General features: G+C 33.6%; 2 protein-coding genes and 1 long non-coding RNA gene across 4 annotated transcripts; 2 read left to right on the forward strand and 1 right to left on the reverse strand.

The window, feature by feature from the left end:
- Positions 1-11,681: 11,681 nt before the first annotated feature.
- LOC140438702 (uncharacterized) lies at positions 11,682-14,769 on the forward strand. Its single transcript, XM_072528347.1, has 3 exons — positions 11,682-12,616; positions 12,922-13,836; positions 14,746-14,769. Exons 1-3 carry the CDS (start codon positions 12,512-12,514, stop codon positions 14,767-14,769), a joined length of 1,044 nt encoding a protein of 347 aa, XP_072384448.1. The 5' UTR covers positions 11,682-12,511.
- Positions 14,770-14,845: 76 nt separating this feature from the next.
- LOC140439634 (uncharacterized) lies at positions 14,846-18,914 on the reverse strand. Its single transcript, XR_011950668.1, has 3 exons — positions 18,752-18,914; positions 18,042-18,553; positions 14,846-17,987 (listed from the first exon to the last, which is right to left on the reverse strand). It is a non-coding gene; the product is annotated as an uncharacterized lncRNA (long non-coding RNA).
- Positions 18,915-19,080: 166 nt separating this feature from the next.
- RpL31 (ribosomal protein L31) lies at positions 19,081-21,709 on the forward strand. 2 transcript variants are annotated; one of them, XM_072529671.1, is made up of 3 exons: positions 19,081-19,221; positions 19,485-19,714; positions 21,535-21,709. In XM_072529671.1, the coding sequence occupies exons 2-3, from the start codon at positions 19,491-19,493 to the stop codon at positions 21,683-21,685; spliced, it is 375 nt and encodes a 124-aa protein (XP_072385772.1). In that variant the 5' UTR covers positions 19,081-19,221; positions 19,485-19,490; the 3' UTR covers positions 21,686-21,709. The 2 variants fall into 2 exon arrangements, with proteins under 2 accessions (XP_072385772.1, XP_072385774.1); XM_072529673.1 differs by having other exon boundaries at positions 19,220-19,312.
- Positions 21,710-25,170: the final 3,461 nt, after the last annotated feature.

A 25,170-nucleotide genomic window follows, 5' to 3' on the forward strand; every position in this document is an offset into this window, starting at 1 on the left:
GTGTCTAGATGGATACCCAGATATTTAGCACAGTACATAGGCTCTGTCCTTGTACTACCTATTACAAAATTTAGGTTTGTACGGGCTCTATAGGGTAGGATTTTAGGATCAGAATTTCTGTTTTTTCTATTGCAAACTCTAGATCTTGTTTTACCATCCATCTGTTGACTTTTCTGCAGCTTCTGTTCACTAACATTTCTAACTCAAAGTTGTTTTTACATTGAATGAATAGATCTAGATCGTCTGCGGATGCGATAGCTTTGGTCTCTGCTCCGTAGTCGATCTCTAATATTTTACTATATAGTACGCTCCAAAGCATTGGTGGTACTGCTGATGTTTTCAGGTCTTTAGGTTTTGCCACTTGGACATACCTTTCATTGAGGTAAAATTGATTAAAAAATCTGACACATTTGATTTTTCCAGTGCGGTGATGATGTGATCCTAGTTGGTTGAGTTAAATGCGATTCTCACATCATGTGGACGGCCCATTTCTTCCTCTTCCTTTTTACAGTTTCAGTTATTTCTTTTACCGCATCGATGGAAGCTCTAGATTTCCTGAATCTGTACTGTTTTTCAGATATACTTCTGTTTATCTATAATTCGTCTTCTAGGCGATGTTTAATTAGATGTTCATAAAATTTCCCCAGGCTGTAAGAGTTGGCAGTCTCAGGATCTCTGCCCGGTTTAAGTATAAGCGTCAATCTTGCCTGTTTGGTCTCTTTGGAAAACATTTGCTCTGGAAGAGTTCATTGAAGATCCTCCGGGCCATCTCAGGATTTTTCTGTATGATGATCTTTATCGTCTCAGGGGGCACACCATCAGGACCAGCTGCGTTTCCTAATTTTAATACTTTTCATCGCTATTGCTATTTCTTCAGCCGAAAAATCATCAAGTCGGACGTTGACGTTATTTTGAGTGAACTGTTGTGAAGCTTAGCAGAAAATAGGGTATTAGCTATTTCCTTCCGTTTTTGCACAAAGGTTGTATGGGGTCTATGTCCTTAATGTCTTTATCGCAATTCTGTAGGCTTCGCTCATACATCATCTTCTAGTGCTGTGCGTAGGTTCTGCCAGCAAGCGTGCTTCGCCCGTTTAATTTCTCTACTTGATTCCTTTTTAACTCGCTTGTAATTTTTAGTGTGGTATGAGGTCCTATACCTTTGTGCTATTCGCTTGGATACCAAAAATGTCAAAAAGTTCCGGTTGAGGAGTAGAACTTTGTTTATGTTGCCTAAACAACCCTAAGTTTTGTTAAGGATTCTTCCTTCAATACCTGAGAAAATATTTATTTTCTAAATTTCCATTAGTCAGAGAGAGAGGGACAATTCTAGCATGGTCGAGAAGATATTCGCTAATAAAGACATACTGAGTTTATGTATTTTCATATTTTAACAGCCTATTTTCTAAATTGATAAACCTTGTTAGAGCTATTCTAAAAAATTCATCTAAATTTTCAAGTGGAAAATTTACTTGAAAGCGACCTGAAAGTAAAATACAAGTGGTATTAATAAATATTTGTTAAGCCAATTCCTCACCGGGGGTTAATTTACTTACCTTCCTCACCAGTTACAAGCAAATCAATTTTACCCGAAACAGAGTACGAGGGATCTGCGAAAGTGATATTAGGTGTAAAATTTATTTTGCTTCTCTCTAGTGTCGCTTTAGGAAGCCTGCAGGTTATATTATCGAGTACAGCAAAAGAAGATTTGAAACTTCTATCCTTTACATTATAGGGAAAAAATTATATTTTTATCATTTGATTTGACAGTGAGGTGTTTTTAGATATGGTAATATGGAATGAATGTTGACTTCCATTGTCTAGGAGCGCATTGGCATGCGTGGGCCAGAATCTTATTTAGAATAAACTGTCACTAAAGCGGTAGCAAAAATACATCAGTTTTAACTGATAAAGCAGAGAGCGAAGTGGTTGTATAAGAATATGGAGAGTATTATACTTCTAAAGGAGGCTTGAACGAACCGGTAGGGAGCTTTATTTTGTTTGTGACTATAATAAGAAAGCTGAGAAGATTTGTGAATGGCACGACTGGAAGAACCTTGAGAATGTTTGGAAGCTTGAGCGTTGCGATCGATCGAGAAAGATTACCTATTCAAGTTTCTAGAGGAAAATACATTTTCAGAGTTACTATGCAATAGCGAGTAAATGTCTTTTCTTACATATACTACATGAGCGTGAACAGTTACAGTCATGAGAAAAATGTTTATTACTCAAACAATTTCGACACAGTTTCTTACCTTTTACAAAATTAAATCTTTTGTGTACATTTACAATCATTACACTGATAAATTTTATGCTCATTACCTTTGCAACATGTACAACAAGTATCCGAAAAGAGTGTGTGTACCTACGTCAACTGATGAAAACAAAAATTTTTTAATCGTGGTTTATTAAATTTTGTATCATCATCAGAAACCTTTCATTTTTCTTGTATACCACATTTGTTTCTCAAGAAAACTAAAAAACTGTGAAAGAGTAGGTAAAACCTTTGAAACCGTTTCATACTCAAATGGCCTGTGCGTCGCGAAATCTAATTTTTGTAAAAATATTTCGATCAACAGTAAATCCCAATGTTCGATGGGTACAGACATATTTTTTAGAGCAAGAAAAGTTTGTTTACATAGAGTTAAAAATTCACACAATAATTTTGCATTACTTTTAGCTAAAGATGGAACCTTTAACAGTTTTTGGATGTCTAAACTAATCCCACGCGATTTATTTTCATATCGATTCTTAAGCGTGTTCAAAAGCGATCCGGAAATTCTCTTCTACATCTAAATTTGTTCACATTGTTTAGCTCCATATTATTGATTATCAGCGTCTCAAATAGCTGACAAAACGCGTTCCATTCAGCGAAGTTTCCTGAAAATACCTGCATTGTAATTTCCGGCAACCTAACCTTAGCAGTGGCTACAGTTGGCGGAGTAGCGTTTGAGCTGAGTGAGTGGGCATGTAATTTTAAATCTTCCATATTATGCTGCAAGCCGGCTAGAATAGAAAAGTATTTTTTCTCTATGAACACTCTTGTCTTCTGTTTCGGAATCGGTTTCATCAATTTCTTCAATCTGATCCATCACTTCTTCATATATCAGATAACATGTTTTCAATTCGGTGTGTCTGAGTTGAAACTGTTCACTATTCTAGTAATCCTGGCCTTCAGTGGCTTTCTCTTCTTCTTGAGATCTTCCATTCCGACTTTAACAGAAAGTGTTATTCCAAAAATAACTGCTTAAAGCCGTGCGAACACCGAATTATTTAGAGACTAGAGAAATGTTTATATTATTTAAAAATATCTGTCTCCCGCGACAAGAATGGAGTAAATAATGTATATATTATATAATAATGTACCGTTTTTAAATAAAATTAGCGGTTCGTAATTTATATAAATATATTTTTTTATAAGTTTACAACACGAAAATATCTTATCTACTAACTTTAACTCGTAAAAGGTCTGCTTATATACACAAGTTATTATGGACTAGAATATTCTGGAGTAGTCCACCTCTAATTTGTTTGTTTGACGGGTCGATCTCTCCCGCGGTCGAAACTTCCGGACACTTCTATTATAGAAGGACAGGTCATCCTCGTCTCGAGATGCAACCGTTATATGGGTTACGTCGAATGCATGTTCGTAACAATAACATGTATAGCACACGGCGAGAATTGAGTCAATAATGTTTGTATTATATAATAACATGTGTATCACACGGCGAGAAAGTGTATAGTTTGTTAAAACGCGGCAAAATCCTTAAATCACACAGAGTTTATTTTGTAATCAAATTTAAAGCGGCTCACCCTGTACATAAGCGAAGTTCTAATATGGAAAAATCTCACCAAATTTGTCCAGTAGTTTACATCAACAGGCACAAACACCAGATAAATTTCACTTCTTTCTTTTATTTTTGGAGTTTATCGCGACACATCCAAGTCTTTCCAAGAGTCTTTTAACCACATTCAAATAAATATGCGAAACTGAGAGTAAAGTACAAACAACGCGAAACCAAAACACAATATCCATCGAGGTAAGGATCAAAAACATTGATGGAGATTTGCCGTAATCTCCGCCAACCAATTGTTTGGGGAAAGCTTATTGAATTACTTTCCTCAGCGGGTATAGTACCAAATATTTTAGGACCATGGAACTTTTAAAGATGTTCCTTTGATATAAGTAATCAGACTTCATGGCGATGATTCTTTATGTGTATGGTTTTATCAGATTGTGCTTAGAGAAAAATAAAGAGTTATCGATCGATACTACACAGTTAATAACAAGAGAATATTTACACAATAACTATTTGCTTTACAACATTGTTCATTATTTGTGCTGGTGTTTTCGTGGCGCGCGAATATAGCTAAAACTAATGCACTTTTCACTGCATTTTTGGAGACGGAGAGAGAGAGAGCGTACCGCACATTCGGCTAGAAACTTGGCAACACATACTTGACAACACGCAACCAGGGCCGCCGCTAAGGTATTGGCCGCCCGTATGCAACTTAATATTTGCCGCTCCCCTTCCAACACTTTAGACATACATACTATTATTTAAAGAAATGTGCAGAAGATGCATAATATAACAATAATAATTTGTAAATAGATAAATATTTACTTGAACATTTAGACTAATCTCCATGATCCAACATCCATATATTATCCTATAGTGTATTTTTATGTATGAGAGAGTAATAAAACAATAAATTATGTATGCAAATCCCTAAACTGTTGATACGGGTGACTCAATGAAAAACAGATATTTGTCAACAAGTTTACAGAAGTATATAGGAAAACAATTTTAAATTGAGTATGACCACCAGGTATAAAGGTTGGAGCAGAATAGAATACAATAGTTGTGAGGGTTACTAATCCCTAAATAGGGTTGCCAGTGTCGGAGTGATGGAGGTTAACAGGTACTAATGAATTTGCAAGAAATGTAAGATGTTTATTGTATTGGTTATATATAACCAATAAAAGTTTAATAAGTACCTACCTATTTGCAAAATAAAGTTTAATTCTTTAGATAAAATAAAACGTTTTATTTTATCTATTTGCAAAAAAGTGTTGATGAGACCGTTGAGTTAGTTAGCAGTACACTTGGTGTTGGGAAATCTACGATTTACAGAGTTATTAAAGAAGAGAAATGTGGTAGTTTTCAAATGCCATGTAAAGTTTAATTCTTTGCCTATTTGCAAAATAAAGTTTAATCCTTTAGATAAAATAAAACGTTTTATTTTATCTGAAATGAGTGCATTCCACGAAGTAAGGGTTTCAACAATCAAACATTTAATTCTTTAATTCCAGGAATCTACGATAGTAATTGACTAGATAATTACCTTCTAAACTTATTCCACAGAAAATGTGATAGTGGGTTTTTCCATTTTGTATATAGGAAGGTCCAAGTGGCGTATTCAAAATTCTTAACAGTTCACTAAAAGTAGGTACTTCAGTTGCAAGGTGCAGTTTATTGTGTATACTAGTGTTATGGAAAATTTGGAAGTGCCGTGTAAACGCCGAAAAATTGGTCCTCTAACAGTTAATGAAAAAACATTAATATTTAATTGTTTTAAATCATTTACAGACAAACGTTTATGTGAAAGTGTTGATGAGACCGTTGAGTTAGTAAGCAGTACACTTGGTGTTGGGAAATCTACGATTTACAGAGTTATTAAAGAAGAGAAATGTGGTAGTTTTCAAATGCCACGTAATGCTCCAGGGAAACCAAAATTTCAAATAGAATATCATTTTAAAGAAGGACTTCGACGGAAAGTGCATGAATTCTTCTTTAGACAAGAATTTCCAACATTGGATAAAGTTCTTGTCTCAGTTCGAGATGATAAGGATTACCCAGAAATGAGTCGAAGTACGTTATGGAAACTTTTAAAAGAAATAGGCTTCCGCTGGAAAAAGAATCCCAGAAAGTCTATTTTATTAGAAAGAAGCGATATTGTCATATGGAGAAGACATTTTCTAAGAACCATAAAGGAAATGAGAAACCAAAAAAGAAAAATATTTTATCTTGATGAAACATGGATCAACGAGGGTCATACACCAAATAAATTTTGGCAGGATGAAACTGTTACAAGTCAAAGGCACGCTTTTGTAAATAACTTATCTACTGGTTTAAACCCACCATCAGGAAAGGGACGCAGGCTGATAATAGTACACATTGGCAGTTCAGACGGTTTTGTTGAAGGTGGTTTATTAACTTTTGAATCAACTCGTACCGGTGACTACCATGAAGACATGAACGCTGATGTCTTTCAAGAATGGTTCGAACAAATGATAGATCTTCTTCCTAAGAACTGTGTAATAGTAATGGATAATGCAAGTTATCACTCCAGACTTATAGAAGGACTGCCCACAACCAAGTGGTTAAAAAAAGACTTGCAGAATTGGCTGAGTTCAAAAAATATTACGTACCATCCCGGATCTATAAGAAAGGAACTTTATTCGTTGTGTGCCCTTCATAAAGACAAATTTAAAAAATACGAAATTGATGAAATTGCCAAAAATCGTGGAATGACAGTACTTAGATCCCCAACATATCATTGTGAATTAAACCCGATTGAACTGGTATGGGCACAGATAAAGAGTGAAGTTTCAAGATAAAATACCACTTTTAAAATTCATGATGTTAAACAGTTGTTTTTGGAGGCCGTAAATAATGTAAAACCTGAAAACTGGGAAAAGGCAGTAAATCACACTATTAAAGAAGAGGAAAAAATGTGGAAGCTGGACAATATTACTGATAAAATGATCGAGCCAGTTATTATAAATCTTGGTTCTGAAAGTTCATCTTCTGAATCTGATTTGGATTTGTAACAAGTAGCTGTAAGTTTTATATTAATATTTTTATTCATCTATTTAACATACCTTAGACGGTTTTAAAAACTCTTTTTCTCTTTTGTAATTTTTAAAAATTAAAAAAAATGTGAATTTTTTAAAACCCTTTTTAATGTAGGCCAGTCAGTTCTAATATAGTGTGTGATAAAAGAGGTCACTTTTGTTTACATACACATAACACTTTATAACACTGAAATAATTCATTTATTTTTTACAATTATTCAAAGTAATTTTTCAATTAATCTTGAGCACACCCATGGAGTGGTCGGAGCTACCAGTTAAAATTATGCTAATTACTCTCTCGTTCATAAAAATAAACTATAATGTATATCCTAATATCCCATCCTAATATCCCATCCTAATATCCCATCCTAATATCCTAATTTAAACATCCTTTATCTTAATTTAATAATATTTTATATGAGCTGCACCGGATTCATATCTTTTTAAAACAATAGCTAAATGTTGCCAGTCACTTACCCCATTAATTCCACTAAGTAATTGTCGGCTGCTTTCATTACAACAAAACAGTTTACAAGGTGCACAAAAAACACTATTTAGTGACAATGAGTAAAGTAACCACGGGCGATGAATTTGGTCTTGATTAGGTAATGTGCGATAATAATAAGTTTCTGAAAATTTCCTATTATTCGTATCTCTGGGGAAGTTAATTTTTGTAATTTGCTGAGGAAAATTTTCAACAACAAATTGAACTTTACTTGGATTCATATTTGAAGGCCATTTTCCGGTATCATCTGAAACCAAGTATATGCTGGAGCTTCCTACACTGCAATCCAGATTAACTGGAACATTAATTGTTCTGTCTTGGTTGGTGGTTTAAGGTTCAGGGGTTTCAGCATCAGCACTCGCACTACCGCTATTATTGTCATCAAATGCTCCATCTCTATCCGCAGGAATATTCAATTGTTTGGTACTTTTTTCTATGGTTTGGACTTTCCTTGAAGTTGAAGGTCCTAAATTTATATCCGAGTCTTCTATATTTTCATGTATGTGTTTCATCAAAAATGATTTTAGTGCACCGCTAAGTTTTTTTTTCTCCCCAGTTTTTGCCTGTTTTATTGTTCTATATTGAAAGCCTGAAAGTCGTTTTCTTTTTCTTTCGGACATTTTGAAATTATCACTTAAGAACGAAGCCGGGCGAATTTAACAAAATAAATCCAAAAACACATCAAATAAGTTGTCCAAATAATGTTTCTCCAAATAATATGTAGCCGTAACGTGTATATGAATAAAATTGCTCTGATCTCGACGTTACTTCGAAATACAGTACCTACTGTGTAAAAGAAATTGGTACACTACTATATTTTACAAACAAAATCGTTTATCAAAAGCGTGTCTAAATTCATCGAATTCTCAACTAAGACTGAACATAAGACATAATAACCCATCTATAAACATAACCATAGGAACAATATTATAGAAAACAGAAATTTTACAACCACTTGCCTAAATTCTTGTAAAGTATCTACGTGTGAAATCCCAAATAACTGAAGTCCGAAAGTCGCCAGCCGCTTTGAATTAAAAAGTATTCCTGAAACTGCTTTATGACTGTACCTGCAAAAGGGCAGCAGTTCATACAATAAATAATATTTTTTTAGATTAGGATGAAAAAAAGAAGTATACATGATAAATGAAACGCATTTGAGTATTATCACGTACTGAATAATTATTATTGTTTGGAATATTAGAGTTCACAGAATTATCTGAATCATTACTATTTAATTATTTGAATTTATTTTTGTTTTAAAAAAGTATTATCATCAGTGGACTGCTTTTGGCCGCCCGTGTGCGATGCACACTTGGCACACATGGTAGCGGCGGCCCTGCACGCAACGATTTTGGTTTCTTAACTAATTATCCTATTTGGTTCCAAATTCGGTTAGGCTTTTCCTCTTTAAATGTGTTATTTGTAAGCATCGTTGCTCACGTTTCATTAATTGAATAGTATAATAACTTCAAATAGGTACACGAAAACTTAACTTATATTGGGTAAACGCTTAAAAAGTATTCTTTCGAACTGATGTATAAACTGGGTATATTACGACTTAGCGGATCTTAGAATGACGTTGAGAGGGAAGGAAAGGAACCAACAGACGGTTGGCAATATCGTTTTATGTGTAATTTGGTATCTTAGATATTATTAGAATCTGATCATAGTTATCGGTCCTCATATTTTTCATACTTAACTACATTTCGTGCCTGGTCTGTTAATAAGTGAAGACTCTTCAAAGGTCAATTGGATTCTGATAGGCAATATTCGGTAAAAAATCCTAAAACAATTGAAAAACCTTATCAACAAATGCTATTGATGTAATATTCAATTATATACTAGGGAATATTTTTCAATACTTCAACTTATGCATATCTATATTACTTCATTTACTCTATCCAGCCTTATTTTATAAGATTCTCATGAATGCATAGATTTGAATTCAGGACTGATAGATGACCATCCCATTAATACAAAAACAAAATGCACATAGCCAATATTATGTTGATTTTCAGGAAACTTGTTCGTTATTGGATAAAACCTTCTTCAAACCATTAGGACACTTTAATTTTAATTAAATTTCGTTAACAAAAGTAGAAGTATCCCGAATAAAGTACGTGCCTCCTAGTGGCGGGGTACGAGGAACAATACATGGTGGATTAGGCTTTGGAACTAACAAAAGCTAGAGATGATATGCTGAAATTAGCAACAACATTAGATATAGCGATTGTTATCACATTCTTTCAAAAGAGAGAATCTCAACTTATCCGTACAAAAGTGGACAAAATCACTCACAAACAGATTATTTTATGGCAAGAAAAGAAGATATGCGTGAATGTAAGGACTGTAAAAGTGAGACTGTAAGCCAACAACATAAGTTACTTGTGCTGGACATCGAAGTAAAAAAGCGAAAATAAACATGAAAGGAAGTCGTAATACAATTTGGAAGAAGATAGCGAGTATCATTACAGATAAGTACTGCTATTGAAATACTTAAAAAAAAACCTTAGGAAAGAAGTTTGAAAATAAGGAGAAAACAGAGAAGAGAAAATTACTTATATAAATAGTGGTAAGAAAATAGGCCTGGCACAGATCTTCAAAACTATAAGGGAAAGTAGCCTAATTTCGGATACCATTTACAATTAGTGTCATATTTTTCACCTAATAACACATTTTAAACTTTTATCTACTCAAGAGTACTTGCAGAGTAATATAGAAACTAATTTTATTATCATAGACAATTTATTGAAAATCTTTTTTACAAAAAATATTGTTCAATAAAATTAGTGCTTTTGTATGTCAAAAATTTTAGGGCTCCTAATTTCGGATACCCTATCCGAAATTAAGACACCATTTTGTTCATCATAAGAATAGTTACACATCTTGACAAAAGTCGCAAATATAGGTTTTCTTCTTATCAGCATTGGCGCACATCTCATGACACCACTTGAAGCACTTTATACACCTTATCCACTTCTCACCGTGTGTATCTTCGGAATATAAACTGTCACAAAACATACATTCTGTGTCTCCATCTTCATCGTCTACATCCATATCAGAATCATCATCCAAAATAAGGTCATCACCAGGATGTGAAGTGTCACTACTACTCGATTCAATTTTTTTCTTTTGCTTTTTTTGGCGTGGAGTTATTTTTCTGTTGACTTGATTTAATTCGTTGCTTATTTTTGGTTTCTTTTCTTTCAAAGACTTTTTTCTTTCTTGTTCGGCTACACTTCGTTCAAGTTCATCTTTATAAGGTGTACTAGTTATTATCCAACTAGAACCTTTTCGAGGATTTTTTTGTTTGTTTGTTTGTGAGGTATAACTGCAAGAAGGCAGTGGACTAATATCCTCAGCTCTTATCATAGTTGCCGTAGTTTCAGTTGCATTTCCATTGGATGATTTATTTGTTAAGTTATGTTTTGGAGGTGTTCTTTCGATAATGCTTTGTGGTTCTGGTCTTGACTGACCTCTTGTTGGTAATACTTCCCCATGATTTTGATTTATGGGTGGTGGTGTTCTTTCTCTTTGTCTCTCCATTATAAAATCGTGATCAGAAAAGTTATTTTTATTAAAAGGATATATTCCAGATTTGCGAAAACCATTCGCGGAAATTTCTGCAGTAGCACTTTTCAAATATGCCGGGCACATAAGCTTACAAATTTGATACGAGTTTATGGTGCGTCCAGGATTTTGCCTTAACCACATCTCAATTTGTTGCGAATAATATGTTTTAAATGGTGACATAAAAGACAAATCTAGAGGTTGTAGTTTGTGTGAACTGTGCGGCGGGATACACAAAATTGTAACGAAATTTGCACGTCCTGCTTCTATCACATCTATATTTCTTGTGTGGCTGTAGTGACCATCAAGAATAAGCAGCACTGGGTCTTCACGGGATGGTTTCACGTGAGCTACGAAATGCTGTAGCCATTGGGAAAAAATGTGCTGCTGAATCCAACCTGATGGATGGCAAGCTGCAATAGAGCCAGGCGGCGATCCATCTAATAATTCCACTTTCATGTTCTTTCTTGGAAACACGAATAATGGAGGGACAAACCCACCAGCAGCATTCATACAAAATACAACAGTAACTAATGCGCCTCTTTCAGTCGCGGTAACAGATCCAACCTGTTTTTTTCCTTTTAATGTTATAACACGAGTATTCTTGGACTGAACCGTTGTTATGCCGCTTTCATCAACGTTATAAACTCTTGCGGGGTTGAAGTTAACTTTTTCCATTGACGTTTCTAAAAGATCATAGAATCTGCTGACATTTTCTGGGGTAAATCCCTTAATTCAGGCTTTCGAGATTCCTTGTGGTTTTCTAAGGGACAAAACTGCGTTTCGCCTCATAAATCCCCTTAACCATTTTTTACCGGCAGATTCGGCATGGGCAAATGGATGACGAAGACCATTTCGTAAAGCTATTTGATATGCAAGTCTCTTGATATCAGCGGTCCCAATTCCGTAAAATCGCCGGTCCATTTCTAGGCAATACGAGACTAAATCTGCTTCCATTTCTGCAGAAAGTACTGGTCTTCTTCCAATTTTAACAGCAACCAACTGCTCCGGAGTTTTATTTTCTTGCTTAACATAATCTTCCAGAGTTGATTTCGGAACAACAAATAACTTCGAGGCTTTAAGATACCCCATTAGGCAATCCAAACCACGTGACATTTTTGATGATCACGTGACTTCTGGTTGGCACACAAAGGTTATATTTGTATCCATTTTTCATTGTTTATCTTCGTATTTTGGATTTCGTTTGGCTGTTTTCGTGTATTTTTTAAAACTTTTGTTTGTTATTTGTGAATTTTATAAACTTTACCACAATGCAAAGTGATTATTTAAAGAAATTATTATTGGAAACTCCAGATGTTGGAGAAAGGTAGGCAAAACAATTTTTATTTACTGTTCATTTTTCTTTGATATTTATCAATAATGATGAATTCTGCAAGAAATAAAATTATTTCTTTTATTGTTTTAGATATTTATTGAAGCTGAAAATAATTGGGTATTTAGATCCATATACAATTCACTCATCAGAATTGGATTTTACAATAAAGTGCATTCCACCAATTACAATTATAGATATTTATACATATCTGGTGAACTCTCACAGTTACTACTCTAAGGAGCAGATGAAAGCATACAAAAGCCTCCAGGCACATAAATATTTCACGTCTGGATTTATTTTGAAAGTTGGAGTAAAAATTGTTAATGATTTCTACATTATTGTTGGAAAGGTATGCTTTTATTTATTCACCTTTAAGAAATATATGGATAGCAGTATTAGTGTCTTTTGGATATATTGGTTCTAAATATTAGATTTATTTACGTTTATATATCTATATGAAACCAAACATATATGTAATTGCTATGATAGAAAAGAGAATAATAAACGGTCATGATTGTTTGTTCTAAAATTATTTTATGTGAATGTCTGATTTTAAATAAAATATTCTCAATCATTGTAAAGAACGCAAATACTCTGATAAAAATAAATTTTTGTATTTGAAGCATTCCCAAAAAGCTAAAATATTTTTTTTAGGTGAAGCATTCCCAAAAAGCTAATGCTAAACCGCTAGATGCTTGGGTGATAGCCAGTTCTGATGGGGACATAGCAAATGCACATTGTATGTGTATGGCCGGCAATAGTGAAGTCTGCAGCCATATTGCAGCATTGTTATTTGCAGCTGAGTATGCCCACGCAGCTGCTGAGAGCAAGACACAAGATCCCACTTCATGTACAGATGTTACAGCTACATGGCCAATGCCAGCTTTGTCTACAGTTGTGCCAATTGTTCCGTGTCTGGAAATGGATTTTGGAAAACCGTTATCAAAGCATAAATTCCCTGAAGTTCCAGATATGTCCAACCAGGATGTGGAGAATTTGCTAAAGAGAATGGAGAATTTAGGAAAATCATCAAGTTTGATGAGAATAGTAGAACCCTATGCCAGCAAAATAGATGCCACAAGACATATAAGCCTTCCATTATGCTTAAATATTTACAGAGAAGAGTATGAACAAAAATCATTTAAAGAATTAATGGAAATTGCCAACAAAATTGTTTTAGTGGTTACCAAAGATCAAGCTTATCTGATTGAAGAACATACCAGAGCACAATATGCATGTGATAATTGGTATTCCCAAAGGGCAGGCAGAATAACTGCTTCAAAATTTAAGGCAGTATGTAGAACGAAAAAGACATCTCCTTCTCTTAGCCTAATAAAATCAATTTGCTATCCTACAAAGCTTTCATTTAAAACGAAAGCAACTGATTGGGGTCTTAAACACGAAGTAAATGCTATTGAGAAATATGAAGAATATATGACGGAGGAAGAACATGATGAGGATTTTATTATAAATGATGTAGGACTAATAGTTAACCACAGGTGGCCACAAATAGGTGTATCACCAGATAAATTAGTTTATTGCGAATGCTGTAAAGGCGGGTGTCTAGAAGTAAAATACCCCTATTTGCTTCATACTAATAATGTACATGACATAAATGAATATTTGGCATTTAAAAATTGTTGTTTAATTAAAGAAAATGATTTGGTGATTTTAAATAAGAATCATTCTTATTACTATCAGGTCCCAGGCCAAATATTCATATCAAATTTATTGTATTGTGACTTTGTTATTTGGTCACCAAAAATTTTTTTTAGGCAACGAATTCTACCAGATTGGGATTTGTGGAATGACAATCTGAAACTTATTTTAAAATTTCATTCAGAAATTATAATGCCAGAAATCTTAGGTAGATATTTTACAAAAAGAGAAGGCAATGCCAAAGTTGAATACTGGTGTTATTGCAAAGGGGTGGATAATGGAAGCCCTATGTTAAAATGTGACAACGACGATTGCAATGTTCAATGGTTTCATTTTAAATGTGTTGGCATCAGTGAAACACCAGACTCGCTTTGGTATTGTCAAAGTTGTAAAATATGACAACATAATATTGTTACTCAGCTTTAAAATCGATTTATTCAAACTCTAATAACAAAATTACAATAACTTTTTAACTTGAATGAACTGACAACTGTAACCTTCAAAAACTAAAGTACAATGGTACAACTGTTCTATATACTGTCAACTCCCATGTTTTTATATATTTTCTGACGTTTTAGACATCCGGGTTATTCCATGATATCTTGAATAGTCTCGTATTTGAGTACTTCTTCTTTGTCGTCAAAGGACTTTTTCTATGTGGGATCAATCTTATACTACTGTCGTAACACTGCTCCCTCCTTTGTAGTTATTCGACTCGAATAACTGGTCTATCAGGGACTGGTTGAAGCTAACAGGGTGGATCAATTCCATGGTATGGGGCTAATCTTTCGATAGTAACTACCTTGGTTTTACTTCTAGGTGAAAACTGGATGCATAGATTAGATCAATTATTTTCTGCAGGACAGTGTACAGGCCTTCCCAGTTTCGGACAAAGTCCTTTCTTACGTAGGGGATTGTATAACCATACTGGGTCACCTCTTTCGAATTTTGTCCCAGTAGCATGCATAACTTGAGTCTGGACTTGGCTTTATCATTTTGAAGCTTCAAACTTTTATGAGCAAATTCGTAGACTTTTTCCAATTTTTCTCTTAAATTTTCAATGTACGTCAGGGATGAACATTCTTCTTCGCATGATGGCAATCTTCCAAAAATAAGATCTTGAGGAAGCTTCATTTCTCTTCCGGTGATCATCATCGATGGAGAATAACCAGTTGCTTCATGTTCGGAACCTCTGTAGGCTAACAGGAATAGAGGAATTAAAGTGTCCCAATCTTTTTGATTATCAGCAACAAACATGGAAAGATATTGAGAAATAGTTCTATTGTGTCTTTCGATCATTCCGTCTGATTGTGGATGGAGAGGTATAGATTGAGCTTTCTTAATACCTAAGATTTTCATTGTTTCCATAATTTTGATTCAAAATTTCGTCCTTGATCAGAATGCAGCTCTAAAGGAACTCCATGTCTTGATATCACATGTGTTATGAATGCTTCTACTACTGAGTCGCTTCTTGATTGGGAAGGGGTGCAATTTCAGGCTATATTCCTCTCTCTGTCATCGGAAGTGGACCGAGAATAGCTACTGCAAGTCGTTCAAAAGGCTCTCCAGGAGAGATATTGTACCATTTTACCACGACTTCTTGATCTAGGGCCTCTTCTATCGTTACATAAATCACATGTTTTACACCAATCTTCTACACCTAAGTGACAATTTATCCAATAAAATGTGTCTCGAACTCTGGCCTGTGTTCTTTTAACTCCAAAATGTCCTCCAGACAGAGGCTGTTATGAAGTTCTTGCAGCACACTTTTAATGTGTGATTTTGGCAGTACCACTTGTTGAATTGTATGCACTCCATCAGGACTTTCCCACTTCCGATGTAATAGACCGTTGGAAAGATACAGAGATTCCCATTGAGCCCAGTACGCCTTTATGGTTCCACTGTATTTGGATATTTCCTGCCAAATAGGTCTTACTCCATTTTTAAGCCAATCTCGTAGAACTCTTAAGTCATTATTTTTCTTTTGGGCTCTTTTTAATATTTTTCAGGGAAGTGTGATGATCTTCCTCTTTAACTGTGGTTACCTGAAGACTTACTTCTTTGGTTACATTCTCATAATTTATAATGTACTTATTCATCATAAGTAATTATGTATTGATCTTTTAAGTGTGTATTTATTTTTATAAGTAGTATCAACTTGTAACAATAATATACACTTATCGTCTAAGATATGCCTATGTATTCGTATCGCTTAAGATTTGACTATGTTTCGAGTGTAAAATAAATGTTTTAAAAATCGAATCCTGCCTCTGTCTGTTATTTACTACCCATGGATATCACAAACTTATGCGTACTATGGAATAAATAAATAATAAAACAAATTTCCTGTCAAAACTGCATTTATTTTGAATAGAATAAAAAACAAAATAATATTGATTTAACAAAATAGGGGATATATGTTAAAGTTTAGTATTAAAGTGATGGCATATATCTACAATATTGAGTACAATGTAGTGTTACATAAAAGATAGTTCTTTATATTTACAAAGGTATGTTGAAAGAAAGGGAGTTTCACTACAAAAATGTTATATACTACTTGTCACAAGGAAAGGTTCCTTTGCTAATTTTTGTCTTCCATGTCTACTAGTTCTATGAATACTAATAAATATAGGACAAAAACAATACATTAGAGAGGTACTATTGGTTCAACAAGATTTATTAATCCACTGCATACAGTAACTATTTTATCTAATAAGCTAGCATCATCATTTAAATTACCTCTTTTAAGCATGCTAATAGGAATTGTGGCCTTAAAAATTCTAAATTTATTTTTTATAACTCCAATAATCCTCTCTACATGAATTCTCACATGAGCAATATGGCGTGTTGCCTCAATTTCCAATGGGTGTAATTGGTTTTCCCCCTTGTAAAGGCTGGAATAACCAATTTAGCTCCAATTATACCTAAGCTATCTTTTATTAAAAAACCTCTGTCAGCTAACACTACATCACCAGGTAAAATAAAATTACAAAATTGGCCCAATTCTACCATTTGTTTATCTGATGTTCGCCCACCCCAACCACTACTAATATAACAAATAGTTCCCTGAGGGGTGATACCTATCAAATACTTAATTGTATGGTGGTGTTTGTAATTAGACCAACATTGTTGCTGAGTTAAATAACTTTCAGGTTTTTCTATGAAAACCTCAAAGCAATCGATAATTACTGTGGTTTTTTCCTGAAAGGCTTCTTTAAAGCATCCAGGAACATTTTTGTTACTGACTAGACGATCTGGCCAAATGATCAAAGATTTTAACCTTTTATATAAGATATGAATAATATTTTCAAAGTAAACTGATGCAGTGCTTGGAGAAATTTTAAAACTATATGCTAAATGCTTAAAATGTAAATCTAATCTTAATTTTGTCAAAGTTAGAAGCAGCATATTAAATGGAGTTAATGCAGTAGTTGAAGTAGTCACAACATAAGGCTCTACCCCCATGAAAATAACGGTTTTGACCATTTCATATTCAAAACCCACATAGTACTTCCACTTCCCCACATTACTGGTGTTTTCAAAAGGACTATTTTCAATTCATGGTCCAAAAGGACTATTTTCAATTTTTTGCTCTAAAGTTGCAATTTTTTGTGAAGCAAACTTTAACTGCTCAAATTTAACAGACAATTCTTCCATTGTTAAATCTGTCTGTGATGCAGTTCCTAACTTGCCACACATTTCTTCTTCACAACTCATATTTTCATGTTCACCCTAAAAACATAAAACAAACTTATTACTAAAAAAAGAAGGTACTTTTATGGTATATATAGATGTTAAATAGAAGTTTTTTCCAGAGAGTTTGTTTACAAATCATGTTTGAATGAACATTACTTTTGTATAAAAAGGGCAAATAAAATTTTGATAATTGGTAGGTAACTCAGACTCTTGCTCAGAAGATATTTCAAATTTTTTTCTTTTATTTATTCGAAGGCTCCTACTAATTGCACTTTTCCTTTTTGAATACGCCATAGATACATGACCCAAATGTTGGGAAGGAACCCAATCTGGATGGTCTTCATCAGTTAAAGGACTTTGTTTACCTAAAATAATTTATTGAGTTGTGATGTGAAAGATTGTAAATAATAGGTGTTTACCTGATATAAAATGTTTGCTGCATACTCTTTGATTTCGAATTTTTGATTCGGTCAAGTCATCCCTTTTAACAGCTGCTAACCATAAGTTCCTCCGTTTTTTGATAGTTCAGTTAGGTGAGGAAACATAAACGAGTTTCTAACAGAAGGAACACGAAAAAAATGAACATGATCACGATCAGCTCGACTTCCACAATTCACTACTATACACGTCACAGGCATGTTTTCAGCTCTCACAATCACCAAAAATGAAAAGTTTATAAAAAAACTAATCTAATGAATCTCTTTAAAAACTATAATAACTCAAAAGCACGACAAAAAACAAATAAGAGAAATCAATAATTACATTTATTTTAGGTTACCAACAGTTTTGTGTGCCAACCAAACATCACGTGGTTTATGTTTGACAGATCGATGGATTGCCTAATTTCCTTTCCCCTGACGGCACGGATAGCACGTATCATTCGGTCTGGATCCCATTGTTTATGTTTTTTACTTGTTTTTGGCATTTTCTTCTGAAAAGAAACAAAAGTTTTTATGCTAACATGATCATCAATTTAAGGTTCCTAATTTCAGATATCCGAAATTATGGGACTTGTACTATCCGAAATTAGGAATTTTTTATTTTTAAGGTTAGGGCTCTCTAATTTATATGTGATTAAAATCTGCTTTAAATTAGTAGCAAAATCAAATAAAACAGGTTTCTAGCTTACCCCTGCCAAAAGATCAAACTTCAAACAGGAATAAAAACACGAAAAAATAGGCTTTGAAATACGACCGAAAAAAAACTGCACAATAACGTTTGGTGGTTTCGGCACTGCCATCTAACGGGGAGCAGCTCTACTACCTAAACAATTTAAGATAATGTTCTCTGTGGTATTCAGCGTGACATACGTATAGGTTTCTGTTCGCAAATAAAGAAACTTTTTTAGATACACCGCTATCCGAAATTAAGACACTATCCGAAATTAGGCTACTTTCCGTTAATATTTCGAATATATTTCAATATTTAATTAGATGTAAGTAAAAACATCGGAAATTAGAAATAACTTGCCTTATTTGCAAAATTTAATAGGTTCTAAAAAGTTTTGTATGTTTTATAAAATAAATAAAATTGTTAGTTCCTGTACGTTGGCACTGTTGGCACCACTGTTCTTTTTCAAACGTCAATAGCTTGAGTAAGGTAGGTAAATTTTTATTTTTTTTAAATACACTAACATCCTTTAAAATAATAGAGGAAAGGATTTATTTTTACTTGTAATCAATAGTTTAAAGTTAGTTTTACATTTTTAAATATATATTTTATACATAAAGTAATTTTTACTTGGAGCAAATTAATTTTTGGGAATTATAGGTTATGAATACTGTTTTGTTTTAACTTTCAAGCTTGACATTTTTCTTTCAATACACATTCTTGTTATATTAATGTATTTTGTTTTATTCTAGTTAAGTATGGCCAAGCAGAAGGGTGATAAAAAAGGCAAATCTGCCATAAATGAAGTAGTAACCAGAGAATATACCGTAAATCTTCACAAGAGGTTACATGGTATTAGTTTCAAAAAACGTGCCCCTCGTGCTATTAAGGCTATCCGTCAATTTGCTTTAAAACAGATGGGTACCCCAGATGTTAGAGTTGACACGAGACTTAACAAACAACTATGGTCTAAAGGAATTAGGTAAGTTAAGAGTAATCAATTAAACTATTGTAGTAAAATCTATTACTCCTAATTGATTCTCACCATTCTCGTCATTATTAAACACTTTTGATTTTTTGATTGAAAAATATTTTAAATAAATTTTGATTTGTGATCATGTATAAACTGACTTTTAGGCTATCAAGTCATTACTATTGTTTATTCATGCTATAGATTTACATAACATAATATTTTTCTCCATATAAGTTGTCTAGCTCTGGTCGATGTTTTTTTAGTAAGTGGGTCAGATCAATTTTCTAAACAATTCACATGAAACAAAATTGAATTTCTTCATATGACAATCATATACCTTACATCCATACTCTTCTATAAGTGCCATCTCCCAACTAGAGGTTAGATATCATTACGCTCATTTGCCTATATACCACTGCTTAGAAAAGTTATATTGAACTGCATTTACACCAGTCCCTTCTTAAATGTTTCAACCATGACACTCTCCTAATTGCTGCCATTACATGTCACAAATATTGTAATTTTCTTACTTTTATTGTGTTTATTATTTCTAGTTCATACTGTCTATGGGTTAATTAACAATTTTGTTAAAGTTACTAGTTTGTTGAATCAAGTTACTGATTTTGCAACATTTGTTTATACTTTTTATCTAGATGTTTTGTGTTATTTTTTTATCACCATTTAAAGGGATATGTTTCTAGTCTCCTGATAATATATTAGATGTTGATTTTTTCAGATTAATAAAATTATATACATAAATGAAAGGTGTTAGCAGGGTATAAACCTATAAACTAGGTATTGTATATTGAGCTAAATAAGTTTTTTCTCAGTAACCATGCACAGTGCTTATTTCTTTAAATCCATGAATATAAACAATGTTCATTTTATAATATTTGATCTAGCCTGTTTATTTAAAACAGAAATATAGTGATTTCATTAACTCTTAATGTATCATCATGTAACAATAAATGTCAATTTATATAGATTTAAAAAAGTTCTATTACATTTAGTTACATATAACTGTTCCCTTGTTACTTTTTTCTCTGAAATGCAGTATGTTTTGCACTTTCTTTCTTTCTCCCCTTCCTTTTACCCTAACAGGGTGTCGGATATGTTTTGCACAAATTTCTTAATTTTTGCTATGAAAAATAATGCACAGTGCTTATTTCTTTAAATCCATGAATATAAACAATGTTCATTTTATAATATTTGATCTAGTTGGTTTAGTTAAAACAGAAATATAGTGATTTCATGAACTCTTAATGTATCATCATGTAACAATAAATGTCAATTTATATAGATTTAAGAAAGTTCTATTACATTTAGTTACATATAACTGTTTCCTTGTTCCTTTTTTCTCTAAACTCTGTATCTTTAAGCAAAGTAGGGGAATGCAACCTAGATGGTTTGCCTATACTACACGATTATGACTGCTACTCCAGCTTTAAAATTATCTTATAGAATTCTTTTACCACTGTAAATGTCTCCAATTTTACACATTAGTCACTACATTTTCTTGTAGTTCAACATGTTTCCCAGAGGCTGAATGTAAGTTTGGATATGGTCTTAGATGACAAAAGAAGAAATCATATTTGTGTGATTAGTGCTTGGCTAAGCTTGTATTAGCATATCAGTAACTGTGTTAATGTTGAATTAATCCCAATGGAAATCTAGTTTGTTTCTTTTCTTCCTTGGTTTTGCTTTCTCTCATTTGTCATGGTTAAAAATCAAGAATTACTATAATTTATTTTAGTACATCGTAATTATTAAAAAAATTTATTTTAATTCTTTGGTGTATGTTTTTTACATGAATATTTTTTTTGTTTCAGGAATGTTCCTTTCAGAGTACGTGTACGTCTTTCCAGAAGGAGAAACGATGATGAAGATTCTGTGAACAAATTGTACACTCTTGTAACATATGTTCCAGTAGCAACATTCAAAGGTTTACAGACAGAAAATGTTGACGCAAGTCAAGAATAACTTTAATAAATATTTTTTAAGTTAGTTTGTTTTTTTTTCTTGCTAAAACCTCTTATAAGTTATAGGTGGTAATTTTAACAAAATAAATCAACTCTGGGTTAGTAAGTGGATTAACTGGCTATAAAAGTTGAGTAGGATAATGTAATGTGGGTGCTAACTCAACAAGCATTACTGCTTACTACTAAGTAAGTAGTATTTGAGATTAAGTTAACATATAATATATGGATGTCTGATCCTGTGACTTCTACTCTAAACTCTGAAAAGTTATTTATTAATAAAACTCTAATAAGATAATAAATGTTTATTAGTAATTAATCATAATTATAGTGAAACAAAAAATTTTTGCATGGCTCACATGTATGCCACCAGATAAGATAAAGGTACTTGTACCAGGAACAGATGGTGCACAAGAATGTTGCAGGGAGAAAATTTAAAATATGTTTTACTTTTATACATAAAAAGAGCTAATATATTATGCAGTAAAATACTTCTGTCTTGTGAAAATTTGCAAAACATGTTCCAACACACAAGCCTGGTTTTTCCTGACACATAAGGCAATAGTGTAATGACAGAATTGTTTTTTTAGTTCGGGAGCAGTATCCACTAGATTTGTAAGAAACATCACTCATTACTGTTTGAGAACTGCTCCCTGTCTTGCTGGTGATTAAACACTATTTTTGCCAACTGTCATTCATTTGTTCTCCCATTCCATCTGATTGTGGGTGATAGGCTGTAGTCCTTGTCTTCTTTATGCCTAGTCTATCACAGATTTCTTGGAATAGATAACTCTCAAAAGTTCCTTCCTTAGTCACTATGGATTTCCAAAGGCACCACAAATGGGCTGATGTAGATTTTGATCAATACATCTGCAATAAGAGCAGCGTTCTGGTCCAAAATTGTGTGTAAATCTCACCAACTTTGTGAAAAACATTCCATCATGTACTTGCAACCATTTTCACTTTCTGGAAATGGCCTGGCAATGCCCAAAGCTATTCTTTTAAACAGACTTTCAATATTATATTGTCTCATAGGAGCATTTCTTTTTCAGTAAGGAACCTTACTTGTGGTAGTCTTACACAACTCCTTTACATCTTCAGAACTTTTCATCCAATAAAACTTCCCAAATTCTCGGAAGGGTTTTCTATACACCCTCCTGATGGACTGTCATGCAACTGACGAAGTACTTCAGTTATTCTGCTCTTTGGAATCATGAACTGTTCTCTTCTAACCATGATCATTTTCCAATATTCGTTTATGCAAACTGTCTTCCAGATAAAGGAGTCCCACTGAGCCCAATACGTCCCAACTACTGAGTATAGGCTTGATATGTTTTGCCAAGACAGTCGACAGTTTTCTTCTTTCCATTTTCGAAGTTTCTGTAAAACTGGATCTTTATCTTGTTCTCTGATATTAGTAGGTTTCTACTAGTCGTTGACCATTGTTGTTCTTAGCACTGCTGCTTCCTTGGATTCTGTTTTGTTGCAGTGAGAATACTGCTGGGCACAGCCTTCTAGAGTGGGAATTTTTGCTTTCAATAAATTTATGCAGTATTCCAACGGTTCTTCCTTTTGCAATCCTCTTTTCAGTTTCTTGTTTTTATCTCTTAGGGTAACCCCTTAGGGAAGAAGACGCATTTCCTGAGTAGAGAAGAAGAAGAAGAGGGTAACCCCAAGTTATTCAAACTTTAACCTTTTTGGAACTATACTCTTTTTTGTTCTTGCTATTAGTACTGCATCGTCGGCAAACGGCAGAACCTGACTTCTGTTGTCATAGATAATTATTTTCATAAGTATTCCACTTTCCCTTATTATTGCCTCCAGCATGAAATTTAAAAGTACTGTTGATAATTGAGTCTCCTTGTTTTAATCCTTTTTGGGCTTCAAAATTTTTTCACAGACTTCCTTTTATCCTTATTCTACTGTTAGTTTTCAGTAGTGTCATTTTTACTTACCTAATACTTTTTTCTTGATTTTCAAGTGCTCTTAGAGCTCAGTAGGGGAGAAGGGGGTTACTGTGGACCATTTTTACTTATTAGCAAATTAAAAAATATGTATAAGATTCTTATTGCTGAACTTACCTCACATATTTACTGTAAACATCAACTCAACTTTCGATGTGAATATTTTATTTGTATCTTTCTTAATAGAACAAATATTTTGATTCAAATCGGAATCAATAATTTGTCCACAATGACCCCGTGGTGGGGTTAAAGTGGACAGAGTATGGGGTTATAGTGGACGCATAGTAAAACATATACAGGAATACTGAAAACTTTATGTTAACAAAAAGAAACTACGATACATTATAAGAACTGAAATTAATATTAAATGAAAATAATCTTCCTTGCCTTTTCGTGCCAGTGTCTACTGGGTGCTCCAAAATTCCGACAATATCGTTCTTGTCGACAACTGAGACATCTTCAACTTCGGGAAATACGAAATTATTCACTTTTTTCCTTAAAAAATTAATTTGTACCTCCACATCTCGAATATCTACGATTTGGCCAACATAGTGTGTTACCGATTTTTTACCCATAAATTTTACAAGTACGAAATCATTTTTCTCCATTTGTTTGTCCATAAAAATATCGTTGTCCTGACCATCATCTTCCATCCAGCCTTCATCCTCTGATTCAAGTATTACTTCTGTAGAAGAATTGGAAGAGGAAGATTCTTTCCTACTTCTTTTTGGTTCATAGGAAAGAGATTTCTTCACTCTATTCTTTTCTCGCATTTCAGCTCTTTCTTGCGCACGTCTTTCCTTCAAATCTTTAGCCTCTTTTTCAGCTTCCAACTGATCTTTCACTGGTGTGCTCGTGTAAATAGTCGACTTTTTATTTTTTCTTGCTTTGGAGTTTGATGAGCGATCTGCTTTTAGAAAAGGGCGGCAGCTCTCAGGAGTAATTACAGCTGTTGATGTAGTTGCTACTGATGGTGAAAGCGTAATGGGAGCTACAGGTAGCAGTCTTGTGGAGATTGAAGCAACTTCTAATATTCGCTCAGGATCTTCAGGATTTCTTGGGTTCATTGCTGTTGGTGGTTCTTGATTCCTATCTGTTGTTTCGGCAGCTTCATAATCCTCATCGGTGAATACAAGACGATTTATTGGCCATAAACCAGCAGATCTGAATCCAGATGTTATATTCTTCATTGTAAATGCCACAGGAAAAGCAATACCACACAGTTGAGCAACATCATATATTTGTATAGGTCTGCCTGGATGATTTTGAAGCCAGTCTCCCATTGCAACCCGTAATGCAGCTTTATAAGAACCATATACTGCAACATCTAGCGGCTGTAGTTTGTGGCTACAACGTGGCGGAAACGATAAAAGAGTAATTCCAGATTCTCTAGCTAAGTTTATAGCTTCCAAACTTATATGACTTGAATGATTATCCATTAATATCAGTAGAGGGTTTTCTTTAGAAGCACTTGAGTGCATTTTTATGTGCTTTAGTACTTCTAAAAATAATTCCGCAGTCATAT

The sequence above is a fragment of the Diabrotica undecimpunctata genome, chromosome 4 (genome assembly GCF_040954645.1).
Source record: "Diabrotica undecimpunctata isolate CICGRU chromosome 4, icDiaUnde3, whole genome shotgun sequence".
Lineage (NCBI taxonomy): Eukaryota > Metazoa > Arthropoda > Insecta > Coleoptera > Chrysomelidae > Diabrotica > Diabrotica undecimpunctata.

Bases quoted from the DNA above. Each gene is read 5' to 3' on its own strand.
- LOC140438702 (XM_072528347.1), top strand. From the start codon at position 12,512: ATGAAAGCATACAAAAGCCTCCAGGCACATAAATATTTCACGTCTGGA. The intron at 12,617-12,921 runs GTATGCTTTTAT...TATTTTTTTTAG, and splicing joins TCTACATTATTGTTGGAAAG to GTGAAGCATTCCCAAAAAGC. The intron at 13,837-14,745 runs GTAAAATACCCC...TTTTACTTCTAG, and splicing joins GTAAAGGCGGGTGTCTAGAA to GTGAAAACTGGATGCATAGA.
- RpL31 (XM_072529671.1), top strand. From the start codon at position 19,491: ATGGCCAAGCAGAAGGGTGATAAAAAAGGCAAATCTGCCATAAATGAA. The intron at 19,715-21,534 runs GTAAGTTAAGAG...TTTTTGTTTCAG, and splicing joins CTATGGTCTAAAGGAATTAG to GAATGTTCCTTTCAGAGTAC.